Below are 22,431 nucleotides of genomic sequence, written 5' to 3'. Positions count from 1 at the left end.
CGTACAGTGCATTAACATTAAAAGAAGTATACATTTCAATTTTACTCAAACATACTTACTGCAAACCTGATGGAAACATCTGCACCTAACTCCCCATATGATTCTGAGTTGTTTGAGACCAGCTTTATCATTGAGGTCTTCAAGATAAAAAAGTGGTTTTCTCAGTGCGTACGGTGCATTAACATTAAAAGAAGTATACATTTCAATTTTACTCAAAGGCGCTTACTGCAAACCCGCTGGAAACATCTGCACCTAACTCCGCATATGTTTCTGAGTTGTTTGAGACCTGTATTATCATTCAGCTCTTCAAGATAAAAAAAAGTGGTTTTCTCAGTGCGTACAGTGCATTAACATTAAAAGAAGTATACATTTCAATTTCACTCAAACGTACTTACTGCAAACCTGATGGAAACATCTGCACCTAACTGCCCATATGATTCTGAGTTGTTTGAGACCAGCTTTATCATTGAGGTCTTCAAGATAAAAAAGTGGTTTTCTCAGTGCGTACAGTGCATTAACATTAAAAGAAGTATACATTTCAATTTTACTCAAAAGTACTGACTGCAAACTTGATGGAAACCTCTGCACTTAATTCTCCATATGATTCTGAGTTGTTTGAGACCTGCTTTATCGCTGAGCTGTTCAAGGTAAAAAAGTTGTTTTCTCAGTGCATACAGTGCATTGACATTAAAAGAAGTATAGGTCTCAATTTTTCTCAAAAGTATTGTCTGCAAACCTGATAGAAAATCTGTACTGAACTCCCCATCTCGTTCTGAGATGCTTGAGAGCTGATTGATCAGTGAGATGTTCAAGATAAAATAGTTGATTTCTCAGTGCATACACTGCTTTGACATTAAAAGAAGTACAGAATTCAATTTTACTCAAAAGTACTGACTGCAAACCTGATGGAAAGATCTGAAGGTAACTCCCCATAGGATTCTGAGTTGTTTGAGACCTGCTTTATCACTGAGGTCTTTAAGACAAAAAAAAGTTGTTTTCTCAGTGCATGCAGTGCATTGACATTAAAAAAAGTATAATTGTCACGTTTACTGAAAAGTACTGACTGCAAACCTGATGGAAACGTCTGAACTAAACTCCCTATATGATCCTGAGTTGTTTGAGACCTGTTTTATCACGGAGATGTTCAATATAAAATTTTTGTTTTCTCAGAGCATACAGTGCATTGACATTAAAAGAAGTTTACATTTCAATATCAGTCAAAGGTACTGACTGCAAACCTGATGGAAACATCTGCACTTACCTCCCCATATGATTCTGAGTTGTTTGAGACCTGCTTTATCGCTGAGCTGTTCAAGGTAAAAAAGTTGTTTTCTGAGTGCATACAGTGCATTGACATTAAAGGAAGTATACATTTCAATTTTACGCAAAGGTACTGTCTGCAAACCTGATGGAAACATCTGAACTGAACTCTCCATATGTTTCTGAGTTCCTTGAGAGCTGTTTTATCATTGAACTTTTAAAGATAAAAGTGGTTTTCTCAGTGCGTACAGTGCATTAACATTAAAAGAAGTATACATTTCAATTTTACTCAAAGGCGCTTACTGCAAACCCGCTGGAAACATCTGCACCTAACTCCGCATATGTTTCTGAGTTGTTTGAGACCTGTATTATCATTCAGCTCTACAAGATAAAAAAAAGTGGTTTTCTCAGTGCGTACAGTGCATTAACATTAAAAGAAGTATACATTTCAATTTTACTCAAACATACTTACTGCAAACCTGATGGAAACATCTGCACCTAACTCCCCATATGATTCTGAGTTGTTTGAGACCAGCTTTATCATTGAGGTCTTCAAGATAAAAAAGTGGTTTTCTCAGTGCGTACGGTGCATTAACATTAAAAGAAGTATACATTTCAATTTTACTCAAAGGCGCTTACTGCAAACCCGCTGGAAACATCTGCACCTAACTCCGCATATGTTTCTGAGTTGTTTGAGACCTGTATTATCATTCAGCTCTTCAAGATAAAAAAAAGTGGTTTTCTCAGTGCGTACAGTGCATTAACATTAAAAGAAGTATACATTTCAATTTCACTCAAACGTACTTACTGCAAACCTGATGGAAACATCTGCACCTAACTGCCCATATGATTCTGAGTTGTTTGAGACCAGCTTTATCATTGAGGTCTTCAAGATAAAAAAGTGGTTTTCTCAGTGCGTACAGTGCATTAACATTAAAAGAAGTATACATTTCAATTTTACTCAAAAGTACTGACTGCAAACTTGATGGAAACCTCTGCACTTAATTCTCCATATGATTCTGAGTTGTTTGAGACCTGCTTTATCGCTGAGCTGTTCAAGGTAAAAAAGTTGTTTTCTCAGTGCATACAGTGCATTGACATTAAAAGAAGTATAGGTCTCAATTTTTCTCAAAAGTATTGTCTGCAAACCTGATAGAAAATCTGTACTGAACTCCCCATCTCGTTCTGAGATGCTTGAGAGCTGATTGATCAGTGAGATGTTCAAGATAAAATAGTTGATTTCTCAGTGCATACACTGCTTTGACATTAAAAGAAGTACAGAATTCAATTTTACTCAAAAGTACTGACTGCAAACCTGATGGAAAGATCTGAAGGTAACTCCCCATAGGATTCTGAGTTGTTTGAGACCTGCTTTATCACTGAGGTCTTTAAGACAAAAAAAAGTTGTTTTCTCAGTGCATGCAGTGCATTGACATTAAAAAAAGTATAATTGTCACGTTTACTGAAAAGTACTGACTGCAAACCTAATGGAAACATCTGAACTAAACTCCCTATATGATCCTGAGTTGTTTGAGACCTGTTTTATCACGGAGATGTTCAATATAAAATTTTTGTTTTCTCAGAGCATACAGTGCATTGACATTAAAAGAAGTATACATTTCAATTTTACGCAAAGGTACTGACTGCAAACATGATGGAAACATCTGAACTGAACTCTCCATATGTTTCTGAGTTCCTTGAGAGCTGTTTTATCATTGAACTTTTAGAGATAAAAGTGGTTTTCTCAGTGCATACAGTGATATGACATTAAAAGAAGTATACATCTCAATTTTACTCAAATCTTCTGTCTGTAAACCTGATGGAAACATCTGCACTTAACTCTCCATATGATTCTGAGACCTGTTTGAGACCTGTTTAATAATGAGCTCTTCAAGATAAAAAGTGGATTTCTCAGTGCATACAGTGCTTTGACATTAAACGACGGATACATCTCTCTTTAACTCAAAAGTAGTGACTGCAAACACGCTGGAAACATGTGCACTTAAGTCCCCATATGATTCGTAGCTGTCTGAGACTTGTTTTATCACCGAGTTGTTCAAGGTAAAAAAAAGTTGTTTTCTCAGTGGATGCACTGCATTGACATTAAAATAAGAATAGATTTCAACTTTCCCAAAAGTACTGACTGCAAATCTGATGGAAAGAATTGAACTAAACTACCCATGTGAGTCTGAGTTGTTGGAGACCTGTTTTATTACTGAGATGTTCAGGAGAAAAAAGTTGTTTTCTCAGTGGATGCAGTGCATTGACATTAAAAGAAGTATAGATCTCAATTTTTCTCAAAAGTATCGTCTGCAAACCTGATAGAAACATCTGTACTGAACTCCCCATCTCATTCTGAGATGCTTGAGAGCTGATTGATCAGTGAGATGTTCAAGATAAAATAGTTTATTTCTCAGTGCATACACTGCTTTGACATTAAAAGAAATACAAAATTCAATTTTACTCAAACGTACTGACTGCAAACCTGAAGGTCTGAAGGTAACTCCCCATAGGATTCTGAGTTGTTTGAGACCTGGTTTATCACTGAAGTCTTTAAGACAAAAAAAAGTTGATTTCGCAGTGCATGCAGTGCATTGATATTAAAAGAAGTATAATTGTCAAGTTTACTGAAAAGTACTGACTGCAAACCTGATGGAAACATCTGAAGTAAACTCCCTGAAATTAACTCCCCATATGATTCAGAGCTGGTTGAGACCTGCTTTATCACTGGGCTGTTGAAGATAAAAAAGTTGTTTTCTCAGTGCATGCAGTGCATTGACATTAAAAGAAGTATACATTTAAATTTTACTCAAATCACTGACTGCAAACCTGATGGAAACATCTGAAATTAACTCCCTATATGATTCGGAGCTGTTTGAGACCTGTTTTATCACTGAGCTGTTGAAGGTAAAAAAGTTGTTTTCTCAGTGCATACAGTGGTTTGACATTAAAAGGAGTATACACTTCAATTTTACTCAGAGGTACTTACTGCAAACCTGATGGAAACATTTGCACCTAACTCCCCATATGATTCTGAGTTGTTTGAGACCTGCTTTATCACTGAGCTGTTCAAGGTAAAAAAGTTGTTTTCTCAGTGCATACAGTGCATTGACATTAAAAGAAGTATACATTTCAATTTTAATCAAAGGTAGTTACTGCAAACCTGCTGCAAACATCTGCACCTAACTCCGCATTTGTTTCTGAGTTGTTTGAGACCTGTTTTATCACTGAGGTGCTCAAGATAAAAATGTTGTTCTCTCTGTGCATACAGTGCACTGTTATTAAAAGAAGTATACATATCAATTTTACCCAAAGGCATTTGCTGCAAACCTGCTGAAAACATCTGCACCTCACTCCGCATCTATACTATTCATGGTCTATGCTTTCTGTTATGTTCTGAGGTATGTGCTCTGTGCTCTATTGCCTCAGAATTATATATATGGACAAGGCTCATGTTCTATGCTATGTGGTCTACACTCTATGGTCTGATCTATCTTCCATGGTCTGTTCTACACTCTATTGTCTAAACTCTATAGTCCATGTTTTATGGTCGATTCTCTCTGCTCCATGTTCTGTATTCTATGCCCTATGGCCCTTGATCTGTGCTCTATGGTGTATGCTCTATTTTCTATGCTCCATGATGTATAGTTTATGGTCTATGCTCTATTTTCTATGCTCCATGATGTATAGTTTATGGTCTATGCTCTCTGCTCTACATTGTGTGGTCCATGCTCGTCAGCCTGAAAAGGCAGTACATCTAAGAGAGGGAAAACTGATTTCAAACATCCGCTGTCTTGTGGCCATACCCACTCATGGGAAAGGCTTCTGGAGTAAACTCTGAGGACAAATCCGGAGCTGGAGTCCCTAAGGCAGTCAGACGTTGCCTTCAACCTCGCTCTGGCAACTCCTGCGACGTCACTGGTGCCAAGCTGTATCAGCCCTTGCCCATCCCTTGGACAACATCGGTGGTATGGAAAAGGGAGACTTGCTGCTTGGGCAACTGCCAGTCTTCCATACAACTTTGCTCAGGCCTGCGCCCTGAAAGGGACACTCTGCAAGACTTTCCAGGCACAGATCCATGGTCTCGTGAGACTAACGGATGTCATCCATGATCTCTGCTCTGTGCCCTATGGTCTGGGCTCTATGGTCTATGCTCTCTGCTCTATGTTCTATGGTCTATACTCTCTGCTTTATGCAGTAAGCCACATGGTCTATAGTCTATATTCTTTGCTCTATGATCTATACTCTCTGCTCTATGTTCTATGGTCTATACTCTCTGCTTTATGCAGTATGTCACATGGTCTATAGTCTATGCTCTCTGCTCTATGCAGTATGCCACATGGTCTATGGTCTATAGTCTATGTTCTTTGCTCTATTGTCAATGGTCTATGCTACTTGGTCTATGCCCTATGGTCTGTGCTCTATGGTGTATGGATAATGCTCCATGCTCAATCCTGTCTGCTCCATTTTCTGAATTCCACACTCTGTGGTCTATGCTATATGGTCTAAACTCTGAGCTCTATTGTCTATGGCCTATCCTCTATGGTCTCTGTTCTATGGTCCATGCTCTCTATTCTATGCTCCATTGTGTATTGTCTGTAGTCTGTACTCTGTGGTCTATGCTGCTCTATGTTCTATGGCCTATGCTCTGTTCTGTGGTCTATGGTCTAAGCTGTACAGTCATGCTGTCTGTTCTATGCTCTGTAGTCTATTACTTCTGTTCTGTGCTCTGTTCTCTGCTTTATATTCTATGGTCTCTGTTCTCTGCTCTAAGTTGTGTGGTCTATGCTCTATGGAGTATGCCACATTGTCTATGCTCTTTGTTTTATGCTCTATGCTGTATGGTCTATGGTCTATGCTCTTTGCTCTGTGGGATGTCTAGTGTCCTTAGAGAAATAAGCTGGAATTGAACTCCGAACTCCAGAAAGTCCTGAGCTGTAATAGTGTCACACTAACTGCAACGCCATTGTGACACTTGAGCAATTGTATCATCCCAACAAAGAAGTGCTGGGAAATGGGATCTGTGCTCACATGTGGATGTGATGGGCTGAATGACCTATCTCCATGTGGTCTGAGAACTTGCTTCCTTCTGCTGGTTCACAGAAAGTCAGAATGTTTCAAGAAAGCATGCCTTCACGGTTCCAGGATTTCATGGCTCTGGAGGCAGGTGGACTCGACTGTGGTGCTGCTGCAGGAAACTGGTGCATGTTGGATGCGCATGGAAAATCAAAGGCAGCAAGCTGACTGCTGGCTGTGTGCCCAGAGACCCGAGTTCTTTGGACAGAGCTCAGAAAAAGCAATGCAACAGACTTCTAACATCGTAAATCAGCAAGTTGTTTGTTATGTCTTCCCTTTTGCTGTGAAATGGTGACATCTCTTTTTCCTTCATTAGGGAGACAGAATGCGCCTGTGGTATGTTGAATTACCAGGTGAATGAGTGGTATTTGGGGCACTGCAAGTCTGTGTCTGCATGCTTGAGTGGGTTGCCATTGCTTTTTTACTGATGGGGGGGCGATTGTTGCTTTGCTGCTGCTTATGCGTGGGTGGGGGAAGCTGGGGGGCTTTAGGGTTCTAACATTTAACTGTCATTCATCCTTTGGGGTACTCCTGTTTTCGTGGATGTCTGAGAAGAAAAAGAATTTCAGGATGTATATTGTATACATTTCTCTGACATTAAGTGTACCTTTAAACCTTTGAAAGTACTGAACTGCTTGAATGTTTTATTAGAAAGAAGAAAGAACTTTTTGAAGATGCCCTGCATTATATTATTACCCAATAAATAGGTAAAATAATCAACTCTTCACTGAGAAGTGGTGGAAGGTTACTCCTACATTCCTAGAGGAGCTTGGAAAATAAAGCAGTGTCTACATATGACAGCAACATCGCATGGTGACTTTCCTGCACTGTGGAACCCTGCTCTCAACAATTGTTAGACTGAAGAGAGAGGATGTAAGGCGATGATTTTAAATGAAAGATATTGAGACTCAGATTGTGGCAGATGTTTGCTGATAAAAGGAAAGTCACTTAATTTATATCAGGGGTCCCCAAACTTTTTTTGCACTGCGGACCAGTTTCATATTGACAATATTCTTGTGGACCGGCTGACCGAGGGGCGGGGGGCACGCTGGGTAGGGTTGCTCACGGACAAGAGTAGCAGTCAAAACGTTGGGTTTACCCCGAGGAAGACTATAATGACCATGAAGCCTTGCGCGAGCACCGGTGCGCATGCGTGTGCCGATTTCTTTTCAGCAAATTGTTTTTGGTGATTCTGTGCGGAGGGGGCGGTGGGGGTGTTAATCACGACCGCAATATAGGTGATAAGTGGTTAATACACTCAATTTCGTTTCGATAATATCTATCAAATTTAATATTAAACACACAGCGCATATTTTTCTCGCATGAATATAGCGATGTGAATTATCAGGGGAGTACAGGGGAGCTTGAAGTAAGTATTGAACGACCTTCCAGTAGAAGTGGTAGAGGCAGGTTTGATATTATCATTTAATGAAAAATTGGATAGGTATATGGACAGGAAAGGAATGGAGGGTTATGGGCTGAGTGCAGTTCGGTGGGACTAAGTGAGTGTAACGTTCGGCACGGACTAGAAGGGCTGAGATCGCCCGTCTCTGTGCTGTAATTGTTATATGGTTATATAAGTCAATGGCATCATAACATTTTAAGTAACGTTTGGATATTAAACACACAGCACATATTTTCCCCGTATGAACATATAAAATCATTGCAACACACCAATATCGCTGAATCAGTGGGAGCCCTGGGCTTGTTTTCCTGCAACATCGAGGGGTGATGGGAGACAGTGATACTCGAAGGGGGTTCCTTATGTCCAGTCTATTCCGCAATTTAGTTTTGGTTGCATTCATTGCAGAGATATGTTGGAAATGGAAGCAACGTTTTCAGTGCTTTCGTGGCTATCTCAAGATAGTCAGCCTTGACTTTGATCCGGAATGCCGGCAGAGATATTATGTCAAACATACTTTTCAGACCGCCGTCATTTGCAAACTCGAGGAGTTGATCTCCTTCCCGCGCTGACATGGATGGCGCGCAGGTAATGACCACGCGTGCGTTCAAGCTCAACAGTGCGCGTGACAGGGAATGAGGAAAGCTGCAGCTGACTGGTAGTGCCAAATCATATCGTTTCCTCGCGGCCTGGTAGCGCATGCTTTGCGGCCCGGTGATTGGGGACCACTGATTTATATGAAATTTTACATGATGCCAAAATGCTATTCATTGAATAAATTACACTGGTTTTCAAATGTTTATTAATACCTCATGCTTTTCACTCAGACTTTCTTTGGCTTTGGCTTAGGTTTAGGGCCGTTTTAAATGAAATGTTAAGTTCATCAGGCATCACCTTCAGCCTGTGTATGATCGTGGAATTACATTCAGCACAATTTGTTTTCTGTGACATTCATTCTATCTTCAGGGACTCTGCAAGTGTACATTAAGGCAGAAAATCTGTAAAATGATTTCTATCTTGTTCACTAGCACACAAGCAACTTCTACAGCTAAGCTCAGCTTCTACCATTGGAACACTCTTCATCTTCTACCTCATCTCCACCCTCACCTTTCCCAAAGGACCCTACATCTCACCACTCTGGCCCACCTTTAATTTCCAACAGAATGTTGTAGGTTTGAAAACTGTGTTGCTGTGAATCAATATGAGGTTGTTGTCAAGCATGTTGTCTTCTTTCTGGCAACAGGACTTCACTTCAGATTTCCATTGGTTCACAAATGAGACGCGCGTGCGCATGCACGCGCACACGCACGCACGCACACACACACCACTGCACCACTGAGTTTATACATAGATTTCCATTAGGCTGTATTTATCTCAAATAATTCTCATCAAATGTTTCACTAGAAAACGTAGGAGTGAAAGACAGTGCTCCCAAATAATGACACCACCTGAAAAGTCCCAATCCATGCACAACACTGGGTTGAAAATCACTAGAAAGCATCCACTCTCCTTGTGATTAATCAAAAATAATAATCCCAGTTTGACCTTCAATGTACTCTATTTCTGAACATGAATAATGCAGATCTTTAATCTATTCTTGCTCAGCACACCTTCACACTATAGCGTTTCTGTTGAGGACGTCAAGTGCCTGTAGGGGCATTTTAAATCAGACCTCGAGGGTTTACAGTACTTCATAAATTGATCTACCCAGGGATCTGTGTCGATACCATCGTCACCCACTTCACAAAATAACCCAGCTCAGGATAGGACAATTCAATCAGAAAAGCAGCAAAATGTTAAAATGGTCCTGTAGTTGACAGGCTGTGTGGAACACTGGACATCAGCAGATGTACACAACTCCAATCATTCTCCATCAGATACATTCAATGAAGAATCATCTTGAAATGTAAAGATACTCGAGCACATCAGTGGATCACAGTGGTCCCATTGCTACTGATGTATCAAACAAGTAAGGAGTGCCTCAATGCGAGGAGGCACCTTGGTTGCTATAAGACAGATGCATCAAGCATGGCTTCAATCCACCTGCGATACAGAACATAAACAGCAGCAGTTAGTAATATGACAGCAAACAGTGAAAAACGTGGCAGAAGCACATGAATGTGCAATGGATGGTGGATATGGACAGAAAGATTTAATTACTAGCTTGATTTTTTTGATACATCATGGGACAAGGTTCTATGTTCACTGTTCCTGTGATAGGGTTGTCAAAAACATGAGGGCTTAGGTTTAGGGACGTTTTAAATGCAATGGTAAGTTCTATCAGATAGACAATGGTTGGAGCCCACAAATGATTGTATATGGGAAGAAATCATGATGTTTAAGAGGCATTTAGACAGGCACATAGACTTAATTCAGGCAAATGGGATTAGAGTAAATGAACAAAAGAGTTGGCAGGATATAGTTGGTCAAAGGGCCCATTTCTCTGATGTATCTTTGACAAAATCAAACTGATTGGGAAAGTGAAAAACAGATATATTATGTGATCAGAAGACTGAAATTATATTCTGTAAACTGAGAATAAATTAAAGGTGCATGCAAAGAACTGGTACCACACATTACACAATACCACAGAAACTGCAACTATTCCTTAAGTAAAATCAGGACACACTGCATCTCGTGGCATGAAACAGTGTTGATTCTATAATAGTGCAGTGGAACAACATACCATTTTTGAATGAATCAGGAAAACATTAAGTCTGCATTTCATAGATTAGGAAAAAAGTCTATATTCTATATATTGGGAGCAGACTCCATCAGCTGAGAACACCACAGTCCTTATTTCATAAACTGGGACACACACAGACTGCATTCCACAAAGAGGGATGCATAGTCAGTGTTCCAGAAACTGAGAAAAAAATACACATACTTTATTCTATAAACTAGGAACGGGCTCGGTCTGCATTCCATAAACTGGCAACGGATATGTTATGTAGGAACTGACACCCAGATTACACTAGATGAATTGGCAACAGATACAATTGGCCTGCCAAAGAAACTGGGTCATACACAGAACAAGGGGACCAATATCCTGGTAGGCAGATTTGCTAGAATTGCTGGGGTGAGTTTAAACTAGTTTGGCAGGGGAATGGGAACCAGAGTGATGTCAGAAAATAGGGCAGTATAGTATAGAGGTAGGTGCAATGTATAGAGAGACTGTGAAGAAGGAAATGTGTAAAAATAATAGGATTGTTGATGCGGGAGATTTCAACATCCCTAATATAAACCAAGATCTTAGTGTTTAGATGCGACAGAATTTAAGTATATCCAGGAAGTTTCTTAAATCAATATGTAGATGGTCCAACAAGCGGAGGGTCCATACTGGACCTGGAGTTGGGTAATGAGCCTGGATGAATGACTGACCTTTCAGTGGGTGAAAAATTAGGGAACAGTGACCGTATCTCCTTAACTTTCTTCATTAGTCAGGCGATTCAGTTTTAGAGCCACAAAGTAATGTTATATACAGCTCTATAAAACCCTAGTTAGACCACACTTGCAATATTGTGTTCAGCTCTGGTTGCCTCAATATAGGTAGGATCTGGAAGATTTAGAAGGATGTAGAGGAGATTTACCAGGATGCCACTTAAATTCAAGGGCATGTCGAAAGCTAGGGCTTTTTCCTGTAGAGTGAAGGAGGATGAGAGGTGACTTGTTAAAGGCGTACAAGCTGATTAGGATAGAGTGGATAGCCAGAGACTGTGTTCCCCAGAACAGAATACAAGGGGAATAATGTTAAATTGACTGGAGGAAAGTATAGGGGTGATGTCAGGGGTATGTTCTTTACCCAGAGAGTGGTGGGTGCATGGAAAGCCCTGCCAGGGGTGATGACAGAGGCAGATACATTAAGGGCATTTAAAAATCTCTTAGATAGGCATATGAATGACAGAAAAGCAAGGGAAGAGCTAGATTGATCTTAAAATAGGTTAAAGGTTCAGAACAACAATGTGGACTGAAGAGCTTGTAATGCTCTGTTTTCTATACACCAATGGATTACAGAACTCAAACACGAGGAATTCTGCAGATGCTGGAAATTCAAGCAACACACATCAAAGTTGCTGGTGAACGCAGTCGAAAAGTTGAAGAGCTGAATCAGCCGTTCACCAGCAACTTTGATGTGTGTTGGATGACAGAACTGTTGGCTTTGTGGCCAGGTTTGCATTTGATTGAAAACTAGGTGGAGGGGCGGGTAGTTTGGAGGAAGTAGGTCAGCTGCAGTAGGACTTGACCAGACTAGGAGACTGGGCAAAGAAATGGCAGATGGATTGTATTGTAAGGGAGTGTTTGATCATGCACTTTGGTAGAAGGAATAAAGGCAAAGATTATTTTCTAAATGAGGAGTGAATTCAGAAATTGGGTATGCAAATATACTTCAGAATCCAAGAGCAAGATTCTCTAAAAGTTAACTTGCAGGTTGAGTCAATGATAAGGAAAGGAGGTGTTAGCATGCATTTCAAGAGAATTGGAATATTAAAGCAAGGATGTAATACTGAGGCTTTATAAGGCAATGGTCAGACCATATTTGGAGTATAGTGAACAGCTTTGAACCCAATTTGTAAGAAAGGATGAGCTGGCATTGGTGAAGGTCTGTCTTCATCAAGGGATCAGAGGTAGAGTGTCACTAACTTTAAATTCCTCAGCGTAATCATTTCGGGAGATCAGTCTTGATAAAAGTTCTCGGCCCAAAACGTCAACTGCTTATTCTTTTCCATAGATGCTACCTGGCCTGCTAAGTTCCTCCAGCATTTTGTATGTGTTGCTTGGAATACTATGTACAATTTTGGTCACCCTGTTTTAGAAAAGAATGGTTAAACCGCAAAGAGTGCAGAGAAGGTTTAGCAAGACTGGTGGACTGGAGGTTGGCCAAACCAAGTGTTTAAAATTATGATGCAGTGATGAGTGTATGGAATGAACTGCCAGACGAAGTGGTTGAGGCAGGTAGGCTTAGAGATTTTAGGGCTGAATACAGGAAATTGGGACTAGCTGGGTGGGCGTGTTGGCATGGACTGTTTGAGCAGAAGGGCTTGTCTTCGTTCTGTATTGTTCTATGACTCTAAATGTTTACTGTCTAACATTGTATCAGCAGGAATGGCTTTCACGCTAACAAATAAAAAGTAACAATATCTAAACAAAATGACACGTAAATCGACAAACATCTGTCCGTGAGGCTGCAATATCAGTACTGAGTAAAGTGAAAAGTCATAGTGTGGAGGCCAGGTAAAAGAAGCAGATATACTAAGTAAACTGAATCAAGGGAAGATGGTGCTCTGTTTGTAGCAGGTAACTAAGGGCATGTAATTTGTCTGCTACAGACTGTAGTAGGTCATACAACCCCATGCTGGTCATATCCACATAACACCATTGTGTACATACCAGTACCCTAATGCCAACCTGCATACTGCTTTGGCTGGGACAAATCTTACCAACATCTCAGCCTTTAAAACTGGATTACCATTAGGAATTCTAGTCCTCTCAGATGTCATCCCTTATGTTGATGGGATTGAGAGTAAAGTTGTATCTGCAGATCACCAAACACCATGAGCCCAGCTCCCAGACATTAAAACCAGAATACCATAAGACATAAGAGTAGGATTAGGTCATTTTGCCCATCGAGTTTGCTCCACCATTCTATCATGGTTGATTTACTATCCTTCTCAACCTCATTATCCTGCCTTCTCCGTGTAACCTTTGATGCCCTTACTAATCAAAAACCTATGAACTACCACTTTAAATATACCCAATGACTTGGCCTCCACTATCATTGCCGGCTGTCTGTGGCAATGAATTCCACAGGTTCACTACCCTCTAGTTAAAGAAATTCCTTCGCATCTCTGTTCTGAAGGAAGACCCTCTATTCTGAGGCTGTGCCTTCTGGCCCTAGACTCCCCCACTGGTTTCCACATCCACTGCATTTAAGTTTGTCAATATTTGATAAGTTATTGATGATTAGCCACAGCTGTGTGCTGTGGTGAGGGGTTCTTTCTTACCTCTGTGCTGTGTGGATATCCTCAGCTTTGAAAGAATAGTAAAGGCTGGTTTTATGGTAGAGCTGAAACTCTGCACTGGGTGCAGAGGACTCCCCATCCTTCCATTGTTTGATGGTGAAGCCAAGGAGAGGCAAAGTCTCTGCAGCAACTTTGTCCTGTCACAAAACAAAGACTGCTTAAGCTTCAGCCTTTAATCTGAACTGGTCCATTCCCAAACACCAACAAATCCACCTTAAAATTCTGACCCTCTTTGAATCCTCCTGGGCTTTAGTTTCTTCCCTAAAATCTATTTGAGTTGTTGTCTATTTGGACTTTCACAAGGTCCTGCACGGCAGGCTGGTCTGGAAGGCTATGTCCCCTGGAATCCAGGGAAAGCTGTTAGGTGGATTCAACATTGGCTTGGAGGTAGGAGGCAGAGCTGGTTAAACGTTCTTTCTCAGAATGGAGACCAGTGACTGGTGTATTATTCTTTATGCGAGTACACAGGGCTTGATTAATAAGTTTGTAGATGACATGAAACTAGGTGTCATTGAAGGTTAATATAAATAATAGGAGGATCTTAACCAATTAAGGAAGTGGACTGAGGAGAGGCAAATGGATTTTAATACACATTACTGTAAGGTAATATGTTTTGGAAAGTCAAACCAGGGTAGGACCTATACTGCGAAGGACACTAAAGAGTGTAATAGAACAGAGGAACTGAAGAGTACAAGTGCATACTTCGTTGAAATCTCCATCACAGATAGACAGTATTGTAAGAAAGCCATTTGGCAACCTGGCCTTTAACAGTCCGGACATTGAGTGCAAGAGTTGGGACGTTATGCTGCAAATATGTAAGTCATTGGTTAGGCCGCTCTAGAGTATTGTGTACAGTTTTGGTCACCTTATTATAGGAAGGAGATGGTTAAACAGGAAAGAGTTCAGAGAAAATATATAAGGATGTTGCTAGGACTTCAAGGCCTGAGTTATAAGGAGGGTTTGACCAGGTTAGGTCTTTATTTCTTGGAAGAAAGGAGAATAAGGGCCAACCTAATAGAAATGCTTAAAATTATGAGAAGCAGACATAAGGGTGCATGGTAAAACACATTTCCTCAAGGTAATGGAGTCCAAACTAGAAGGCATAGGTTTAGGATGAAGGAGAAATCTTTAAAAGAGTCCTGAGGGGCAACTTTTTCATGCAGAAGGCAGTATGTGTATAGAGGCAGCTGCCAGAGGGAATGGTTCAGGCAAGTACAATAGTATAATTTAAGAAGCACTTGGATAGGTACAGAGTGGGGTGATGTTTGGTGGAACATAAGCTGAACACAAGAAATTGGAACAAGCTGGGTGGACACCATGATTGGCATGGACTGTTTGGGCCAAATGGCCTTATATATATTGTATTGTCCTATTAATCTAATCTAATCTCCTCATAATGGATTCTTGGCCTAAACCATTGAACCTGCTCCTCCAGGTGTGGACTGATAGTAAATGAAGGTACAGAGATTGGAGAAAAGATTCTCCAGGACGTTGCCTGGAATGGAAAAGTCTAGAAGGGTAAGAAGCGAGAAGGTAAGGTGAGAAACGAGAAATTTAGAGCAGATGTGATGGGTATTTGGACTGAAAAGATCAAATGTGATTAGAGTAAGTAGTATCATAGTCAGCAAGGATGAGGTGGGCTGTAGAGGCCTGTTTCTAACCCATATTATTATATTATATTTTACAACTGAAAAATAGCACATCCTCAAAGGACTGAAATAAATTAGTTGAATATGATCTTCCTTTATAAATCCATGCTAACTCTATCGAATCCTCTCCAACATGGCACTGTTTAATTGGAGTAAGGAGAACTATGAGGCTATCGGGCAGGAATTTGGAAGCATAAATTGGATACAGATGTTCTCAGGGAAAAGTACGGAAGAAATGTGGCATATGTTCAGGGGATTTTTCCGTGGGGTTCTGAGTAGGTACATTCCAATGAGACATGGAAAGGATGGCAGGGTACAAGAACCGTGGTGTACAAAGGCTGTTGTAAATCTAGTCAAGAAGAAAAGCAGAGCTTATAAAAAGTTCAAACAACTGGGTAATGATATGAATCTAGAAGATTATAAGGCTAGCAGGAAGGAGCATAAGAATGAGCCAGAAGGGGCCATGAGAAGGCCTTGGCGGACAGGATTAAGGAAAACCCCAAAGGCATTCTACAAGAATGTGAAGAGCAAGAGGATATGACATGAGAGAATAGGACCAATTAAGTGTGACAATGGAAAAGTGTGTATGGAACCAGAGGAAGTAGCGGAGGTACAAATGAATATTTTGCTTCAGTATTCACTATGGAAAAGGATCTTGGCGATTGTTGGGATGACTTGCAGTGGACTGAAAAGCTTGAGCATGTAGATATTAAGAAAGAGGATGTGCTGGAGCTTTTGGAAAGTATCAAGTTGGATAAGTCATCGGGACCAGACGAGATGTACCCCAGACTACTGTGAGAAGCGAGGGAGGAGATTGCTGAGCCTCTGGCAATGAGTTTTGCATCATCAATGAGGATGGGAGAGGTCCGGAGGATTGGAGGGTTGTGGATGTTGTTCCATTACTCAAGAAAGGGAGTAGGGATAGCCCAGGATATCAGGATAGGCCACTGAGTCTTACTTCAGTGGTTGGTAAGCTGATGGAGAAGACCCTGAGAGGAAGGATTTATGAACATTTGGAGAGGCATATTATGATTAGGAATGGCTCAGTGAAAGGCAGGTCGTGCCTTACGAGCCTGACTGAATTTTTTGAGGATGTGACTAAACAGACTGATGAAGGCAGAGCTGTAGATGTAGTGTGTAAGGATTTTAGCAAGACATTTGATAAGGTACCCCATGCAAGGCTTATTGAGAAAGTAAGGAGGCTTGGGATCCAAGGGGACATTGCTTTGTGGATCCAGAACTGGCTTGCCCACAGAAGGCAAAGAGTGGTTGTGGACGGGTCATATTCTGCCTGGAGGCCGGTGACCAATGGTGTGCCTCAGGGATCTGTTCTGGGACCCCTAACTCTTTGTGATTTTTATAAATGACCTGGATGAGGAGGTGGACAGATGAGTTAGTGAACTCGGCCTTTTCTCCTTGGAGCGACAGAGGAAGAGGGGTGACTTGATAGAGGTGTACAAGATAATGAGAGGCATTGGGCATCTGGATAATCAGAGGCTTTCCCCAGGACTGATATTGCTAGCATGAGAGGGCATAGTTTTAAGGTACTTGAAAGTAGGTACAGAGGAGATGTCAGGGGTAAGTCTTTTATGCAGAGAGTGGTGAGTGCATGGAATGGGCTGCCGGTGATGGTGGTGGAGGCAGAAATGATAGGGTCTTTTAAGAGACGCCTGGATGGCTACATGGAGCTTGGAAATATGGAGGGCTATGGGTAAAGCCTAGGTAGTTCTAAGGTAGGAACATGTTCGGCACAGCTTTGTGGGCCGAAGGGCCTGTATTGTGCTGTATGTTTTCTACGTTTCACACGGTGTGCATCATCACAAATTCCCCAGCAGCAATTCAGCCCAATTACTATTGGCACCAACATCACAGCAGGGTTAAAGGTCACATCTAGTGTTGGTAAGTGGATGGGCTGAAGTTTGGCAGTACTGCCAAAAGGAAACAAACTGATCCCAACAACACAAACTGAGAAAAATTAAACCCTTCCAGTAATATCAGAGGAGTGTGTAGTTGAGGGGATGTATGTGTTTTTGGGCTGCTTGGGGCAGCAGCGAGAATTATGGGGACACAACAAACATGGATATCACAAGCTGGTGGGGTGAACAAGGATTGGTGGTCCTAGTCATGGGTCAGTTATTGGGTTACATGGGTTACGTTGAGGGTGGGAGACAGTTCAGAGGAAGACCTGGTATAGTAAAACCAGTTACAAGCAGGGTGATGGGGTACTCTCACCTCTCTACTCCTGTACGTGTACAACACCTTATCATGTATGACAAACCAAAGCTTCTTCCATTGCCGTCTACTCGCTTTCCGTCTCTGAAGATCGCCGCTCATTGACACCCCTTCATGTGAGCTTGCTGTCTGGAAGCACAGTCAAAAGGTGAATATTGAAGATGGCCCACCTTTTCGTCAACCAAGAATGAGGAGCCCCAGGGTCAGAGTCACTCCCAGAGCCAGACCTCAAATTAATTTTGCTAAAATTGGAGGAATGGTGGAGAATGAAAAAGGTTGTCTAAGGTTATGGTGGGGGAGTCTGAGAGCAGAGAACAGACACAGCCTCAAGATAGAGGCGCGATCATTTAGAATAGAGATGAGGAGAAATTTCTTTAGCCAGAGAGTGGTGAATCTGGAATTTGTTGCCACAGGCAGCTGTGGAGGCCAAGTCAGTGGGTATATAATTCCCACAAAAAGTATTCACCCCTTTGTAAGATTTCATGTTTTATTATTCTACAACATCGTATCACTGTGGGTTTAATTTGGCTTTTTTGACACTGATCAACAGAAAAAGTTTTTCACATCAAAGTGAAAACAGATCTCTACAAAGTTATCTAAATTAATTACAAATATAAAATACAAAGTAATTGATTGCATAAGTATTCATCCCCTTCAAGTCAGTAATTAGTAGATGCACCTTTGGCAGTAATTATAGCTTTGAGTCTGTGTGGATAGGTCTCTATCAGCTTTGCACATCTAGACTCTATAATTTTTCCCCACTGTTCTTTACAAAATGCTCAAGCTCTGTCAGATCGCATGGGGATCCTAAGTGAACAACCCTTTTCAAGCCCAGCCACAAATTCTCAATAGGTTTGAGTTCTGGAATATATATAGCTTAGCTACTCCAGGATATTAACTTTGTTGTATTTAAGCCACACCTTGTAGCTTTGTCTTTTTCTGTCGATCACTGTCAAAAAAGCCAAATTAAGTTCACTTTGATTCAAAGTTGTAAAGCAATAAAACATGAAAACTTCCAAGGCACTTCCAAGGCAGTGGTTGATAGATTCTTAATTAGTTAGGGTATGAAGGGATAGGGAAAGAAAGCGGGAGATCAGAGCTCAAACACGAGGAAATCTGCAGATGCTGATCAAGCCACACATAAAAGTTGCTGGGGAACGCAGCAGGCCAGGCAGCATCTATTGGAAGAGGTACAGTCGACGTTTCGGGCCGAGACCCTTCGTCAGGACTAACTGAAAGTAAACAGCTAGTAAGAGATTTGAAAGGGGGAGGGGGAGATCTGAAATGATAGGAGAAGACAGGAGGGGGAGGGATGGAGCCAAGAGCTGGGCAGTTGATTGGCAAAAGGGATATGAGAGGATCATGGGACAGGAAGCCTAGGGAGAGAGAAAAGGGGAGGGGGGAAGCTCCGAGGATGGGCAAGGGGTATAGTGAGAGGGCCAGAGGGAGAAAAAGGAGAGAGAGAAAAATAATGTGTGTATATAAATAAATAACGGATGGGGTACGAGGGGGAGGTGGGGCATTACCAACCCACCAGCATCTGGGTCCAACATATTATTCTCTGTAACTTCCGCCACCTCTAACGGGATCCCACCACTAAGCACATCTTTCCCTCCCCCCTTCAGCTTTCCGCAGGGATCGTTTCCTACACGACTCCCTTGTCCATTCATCCCCCCCATCCTTCCCCACCGATCTCCCTCCTGGCACTTATCCTTGTAAGCGGAACAAGTGCTACACATGCCCTTACACTTCCTCCCTCACCACCATTCAGGGCCCCAGACAGTCCTTCCAGGTGAGGCGAAACTTCACCTGTGAGTCAGCTGGGGTGATATACTGCGTCCGGTGCTCCTGATGTGGCCTTTTATATATTGGCGAGACCCGACGCAGACTGGGATATCGTTTCGCTGAACACCTATGCTCTGTCCACCAGAGAAAGCAGGATCTCCCAGTGGCCACACATTTTAGTTCCATGTCCCATTCCCATTCTGATATGTCTATCCACGGCCTCTTCTACTGTAAAGATGAAGCCACACTCAGGTTTGAGGAACAACACCTTATATTCCATCTGGGTAGCCTCCAACCTGATGGCATGAACATTGACTTCTCAAACTTCCACTAATGCCCCACCTCCTCCTTGTACCCCATCCATTATTTATTTATATACACACTTTTTTTTTCTCTCTCTCTCCTTTTTCTCCCTCTATCCCTCTGACTATACCCCTTGCCCATCCTCTGAGCTTTCCCCCCCTCTTTTCTTTCTCCCTAGGCCTCCTGTCCCATGATCCTCTCATATCCCTTTTGCCAATCAACTGCCCAGCTCTTGGCTCCATCCCTCCCCCTCCTGTCCTCTCCTATCATTTCGGATCTCCCCCCCCCACTTTCAAATCTCTTACTAGCTCTTCTTTTAATTAGTCCTGACGAAGGGTCTCGGCCCAAAACGTCGACTTTACCTCTTCCAATAGATGCTGCCTGGCCTGCTGCGTTCACCAGCAACTTTTATGTGTGTTGTGGGAGATAAGAGCTGAGAGGGAAATGGATCAGCCAAATGGCCTAATTCTGCTCCTAAATTTTATGGTTAGAATTGATTCCAGATCATCTGGGAAAGTGGCAAAGGATTGGCAGATGGGTCCACAAGCATGAGAAAATCTGCAGATGCTGGAAATCCAAGGCAACACACACAAAATACTGCAGGAATTTAGCAAGCCAGGCAGCACCGATGGAAAGGAATAAACAGTCGAATTTTCGGCTGAGACCCTTCATCAGGACTGGAAAAAAAGGTGAGAGGTCAAAGTAAGAAGGTGGGGGGGAGCGTAGGAAGAGTAAAGGTTGTAGGTGATGGTGAAACTAGGAGACAGGGAGTGGTGAAGTAAAGAGCAGGAAGTTGATTGCTGAAAAATACAAAGGGCTGGAGAAGGGGGAATCTGATAGGAGAGGGTAGAAGACCATGGAAATAAGGAAGAAGGCGGAGCACCAGAGGGGCAGGTAAGGATCAAGGTAACAGAGGGAAACAGGATTGGTGAAGTGGGGGAATGGTGGGGGGGGGGTGGCAATTTTCAGGAGTTCGAGAAATCGATGTTCATGCCATCGGTTTGGGGGCTACTCAGACAAAATATAAGGTGTTGCTCCTCCAACCTGAGTGTGGTCTCATAACGGCAGTAGAGGAGGCCATGGACTGACACGTTAGAATGGGAATGGGAAGAAGAATTGAAATGGGTGGCTACTGGGAGATCCCACTTTTTCTGGCAGATGGAGCGGAGGTACTTGGCGAAGCAAGCTCCTAATTTACGTCAGGACGTCAGGTCTCACTGACATACACAAGGCCATACTGAGTGCATTGGATATATTAGATGACGCAACAGATTCACAGGTAAAATGTCGCCTCACCTGGAATGAGTGTTTGGGGCCCTGAATGCTAGTAGGAGGGGAAATTTAGAGGCAGGTGTAGCACTTGTTCTGCTTGTACAGGTAAGTACCAGGAGGGAGATCAATGGGGAGAAACGAGTGGACAAGGGAGTTGCATGGAGAGACTAATGGGATCCTCCACCAAGCACTTCGCTTTCTGTTTTCCCCTACATGATTCCTCTGGGGAGTGCTGAACAGAGTTCAATGAAAGCAGCAAGGCATGTGCACGGGGTGGCGAAGAAGGCTTATGGCTCAAAGTACTAAAGTTGAATGTCATGTTACAGTGCTACCAAATGCTGGTTAGAGTTCTGTGTGCAGTTCTGGTCACCATATACTGAAGGATATGATTAGGCTAGAGAGGCTACAGAAAACATTCACAAAGATATTGCCGGGATTGGAGGGCTTGAGTTATAAAGAGGGGCTGGATAGACTGTGTCTGTTTTCCCTGGAAGTTACTTAAGGGTTTAAGTAACTTCGCTCACTTTTTTTCTACAGGGTAGGGCAATCTGAAACTAGAAAGCATAGGCTCAAAGTAAGAGGAGAAAGATCCGTGGGCCTGAGGGGCAAATATTTTACATATTAGTGGTTAGAATCTAGAAAAAGCTGCCAGAGGAAGTGAGCACAATTACAACATTTTAAAGACGTTGGAATTAGTACATAGATAGGAAGGGTTGAGACTAACTTTGGTAGACAAGATGGATCTTGGGTTGAAGGGCCAATTCCCATGCTGTGAATGTCAGTTATGATCACTCCTGGAGTGATCCTTACCTCTAGCCAAGCCACTTGTTTTGTCCTCTGTTTGCCAGTGTGTGGTGTGTGAAGAATGTTGAACATGGAGAAGCGCTTGGTGGGTGAGTGAGCCAGTGGTGGCTGAAGGATCTCTTCCTTCTGGGAGCCTGTAGAAGAAGCATGGAGAATAAAAGATTAGTTGACAGATCAGAGGGAAGGATTGAAATCCATCTTTGGATCTCAATGGCAAAGGAAATTTGTTTCTGGATTCTAGGAGAAAGGGACTGTAATCTTAGATCCTGTTGGAAGGAAAATCATTTGATGTAACCTTGTTTTTTAAGGAATTTGTTCAGTCGGAGAAATAGACAGCCTTTCAGCCCAATAGATCCACGCCTACAGCATAGAACATGGAACAGAGAACACAAAAGAATACAGCACAGGAGCAGGCTATTTGGCCCACAGTGTTATTCTGAACCAGCTAAAAAGCATATCAAAAAACACCCAAACACTAATCTCTCCTACCTACACTATGTCCCTATCCCTCCATCTTCCTTACATCCATGTGCCTATTAAAACATCTCTCAAAAGCCTCTAATGTATTTGCATCTACCACCATATCAGGCAGCCCATTCCAGGCATCCACCACTCTCTGAGTAAAAAA

General features: G+C 42.0%; 1 protein-coding gene across 1 annotated transcript in view; it reads right to left on the bottom strand.

The window, feature by feature from the left end:
* Positions 1 to 8,529: 8,529 nt before the first annotated feature.
* The window catches only part of LOC140210814 (FYVE, RhoGEF and PH domain-containing protein 5-like), a 235,818-nt gene continuing 221,916 nt past the window's right edge, over positions 8,530 to 22,431 (bottom strand). The window contains exons 18-21 of the mRNA XM_072280081.1: positions 21,810 to 21,937; positions 17,640 to 17,768; positions 13,741 to 13,895; positions 8,530 to 9,781 (exon numbers count right to left, since the gene is read on the bottom strand). Coding sequence (XP_072136182.1) covers positions 9,745 to 9,781; positions 13,741 to 13,895; positions 17,640 to 17,768; positions 21,810 to 21,937 — 449 coding nt within the window. The 3' untranslated portion in view covers positions 8,530 to 9,744. The remainder of the gene's footprint in view (positions 9,782 to 13,740; positions 13,896 to 17,639; positions 17,769 to 21,809; positions 21,938 to 22,431) is intronic.

The sequence above is a fragment of the Mobula birostris genome, chromosome 16 (genome assembly GCF_030028105.1).
Source record: "Mobula birostris isolate sMobBir1 chromosome 16, sMobBir1.hap1, whole genome shotgun sequence".
NCBI lineage: Eukaryota > Metazoa > Chordata > Chondrichthyes > Myliobatiformes > Myliobatidae > Mobula > Mobula birostris.
Note: the sequence above shows the minus strand (reverse complement) of the source record. Positions and strands in the feature narration are given on the sequence as shown.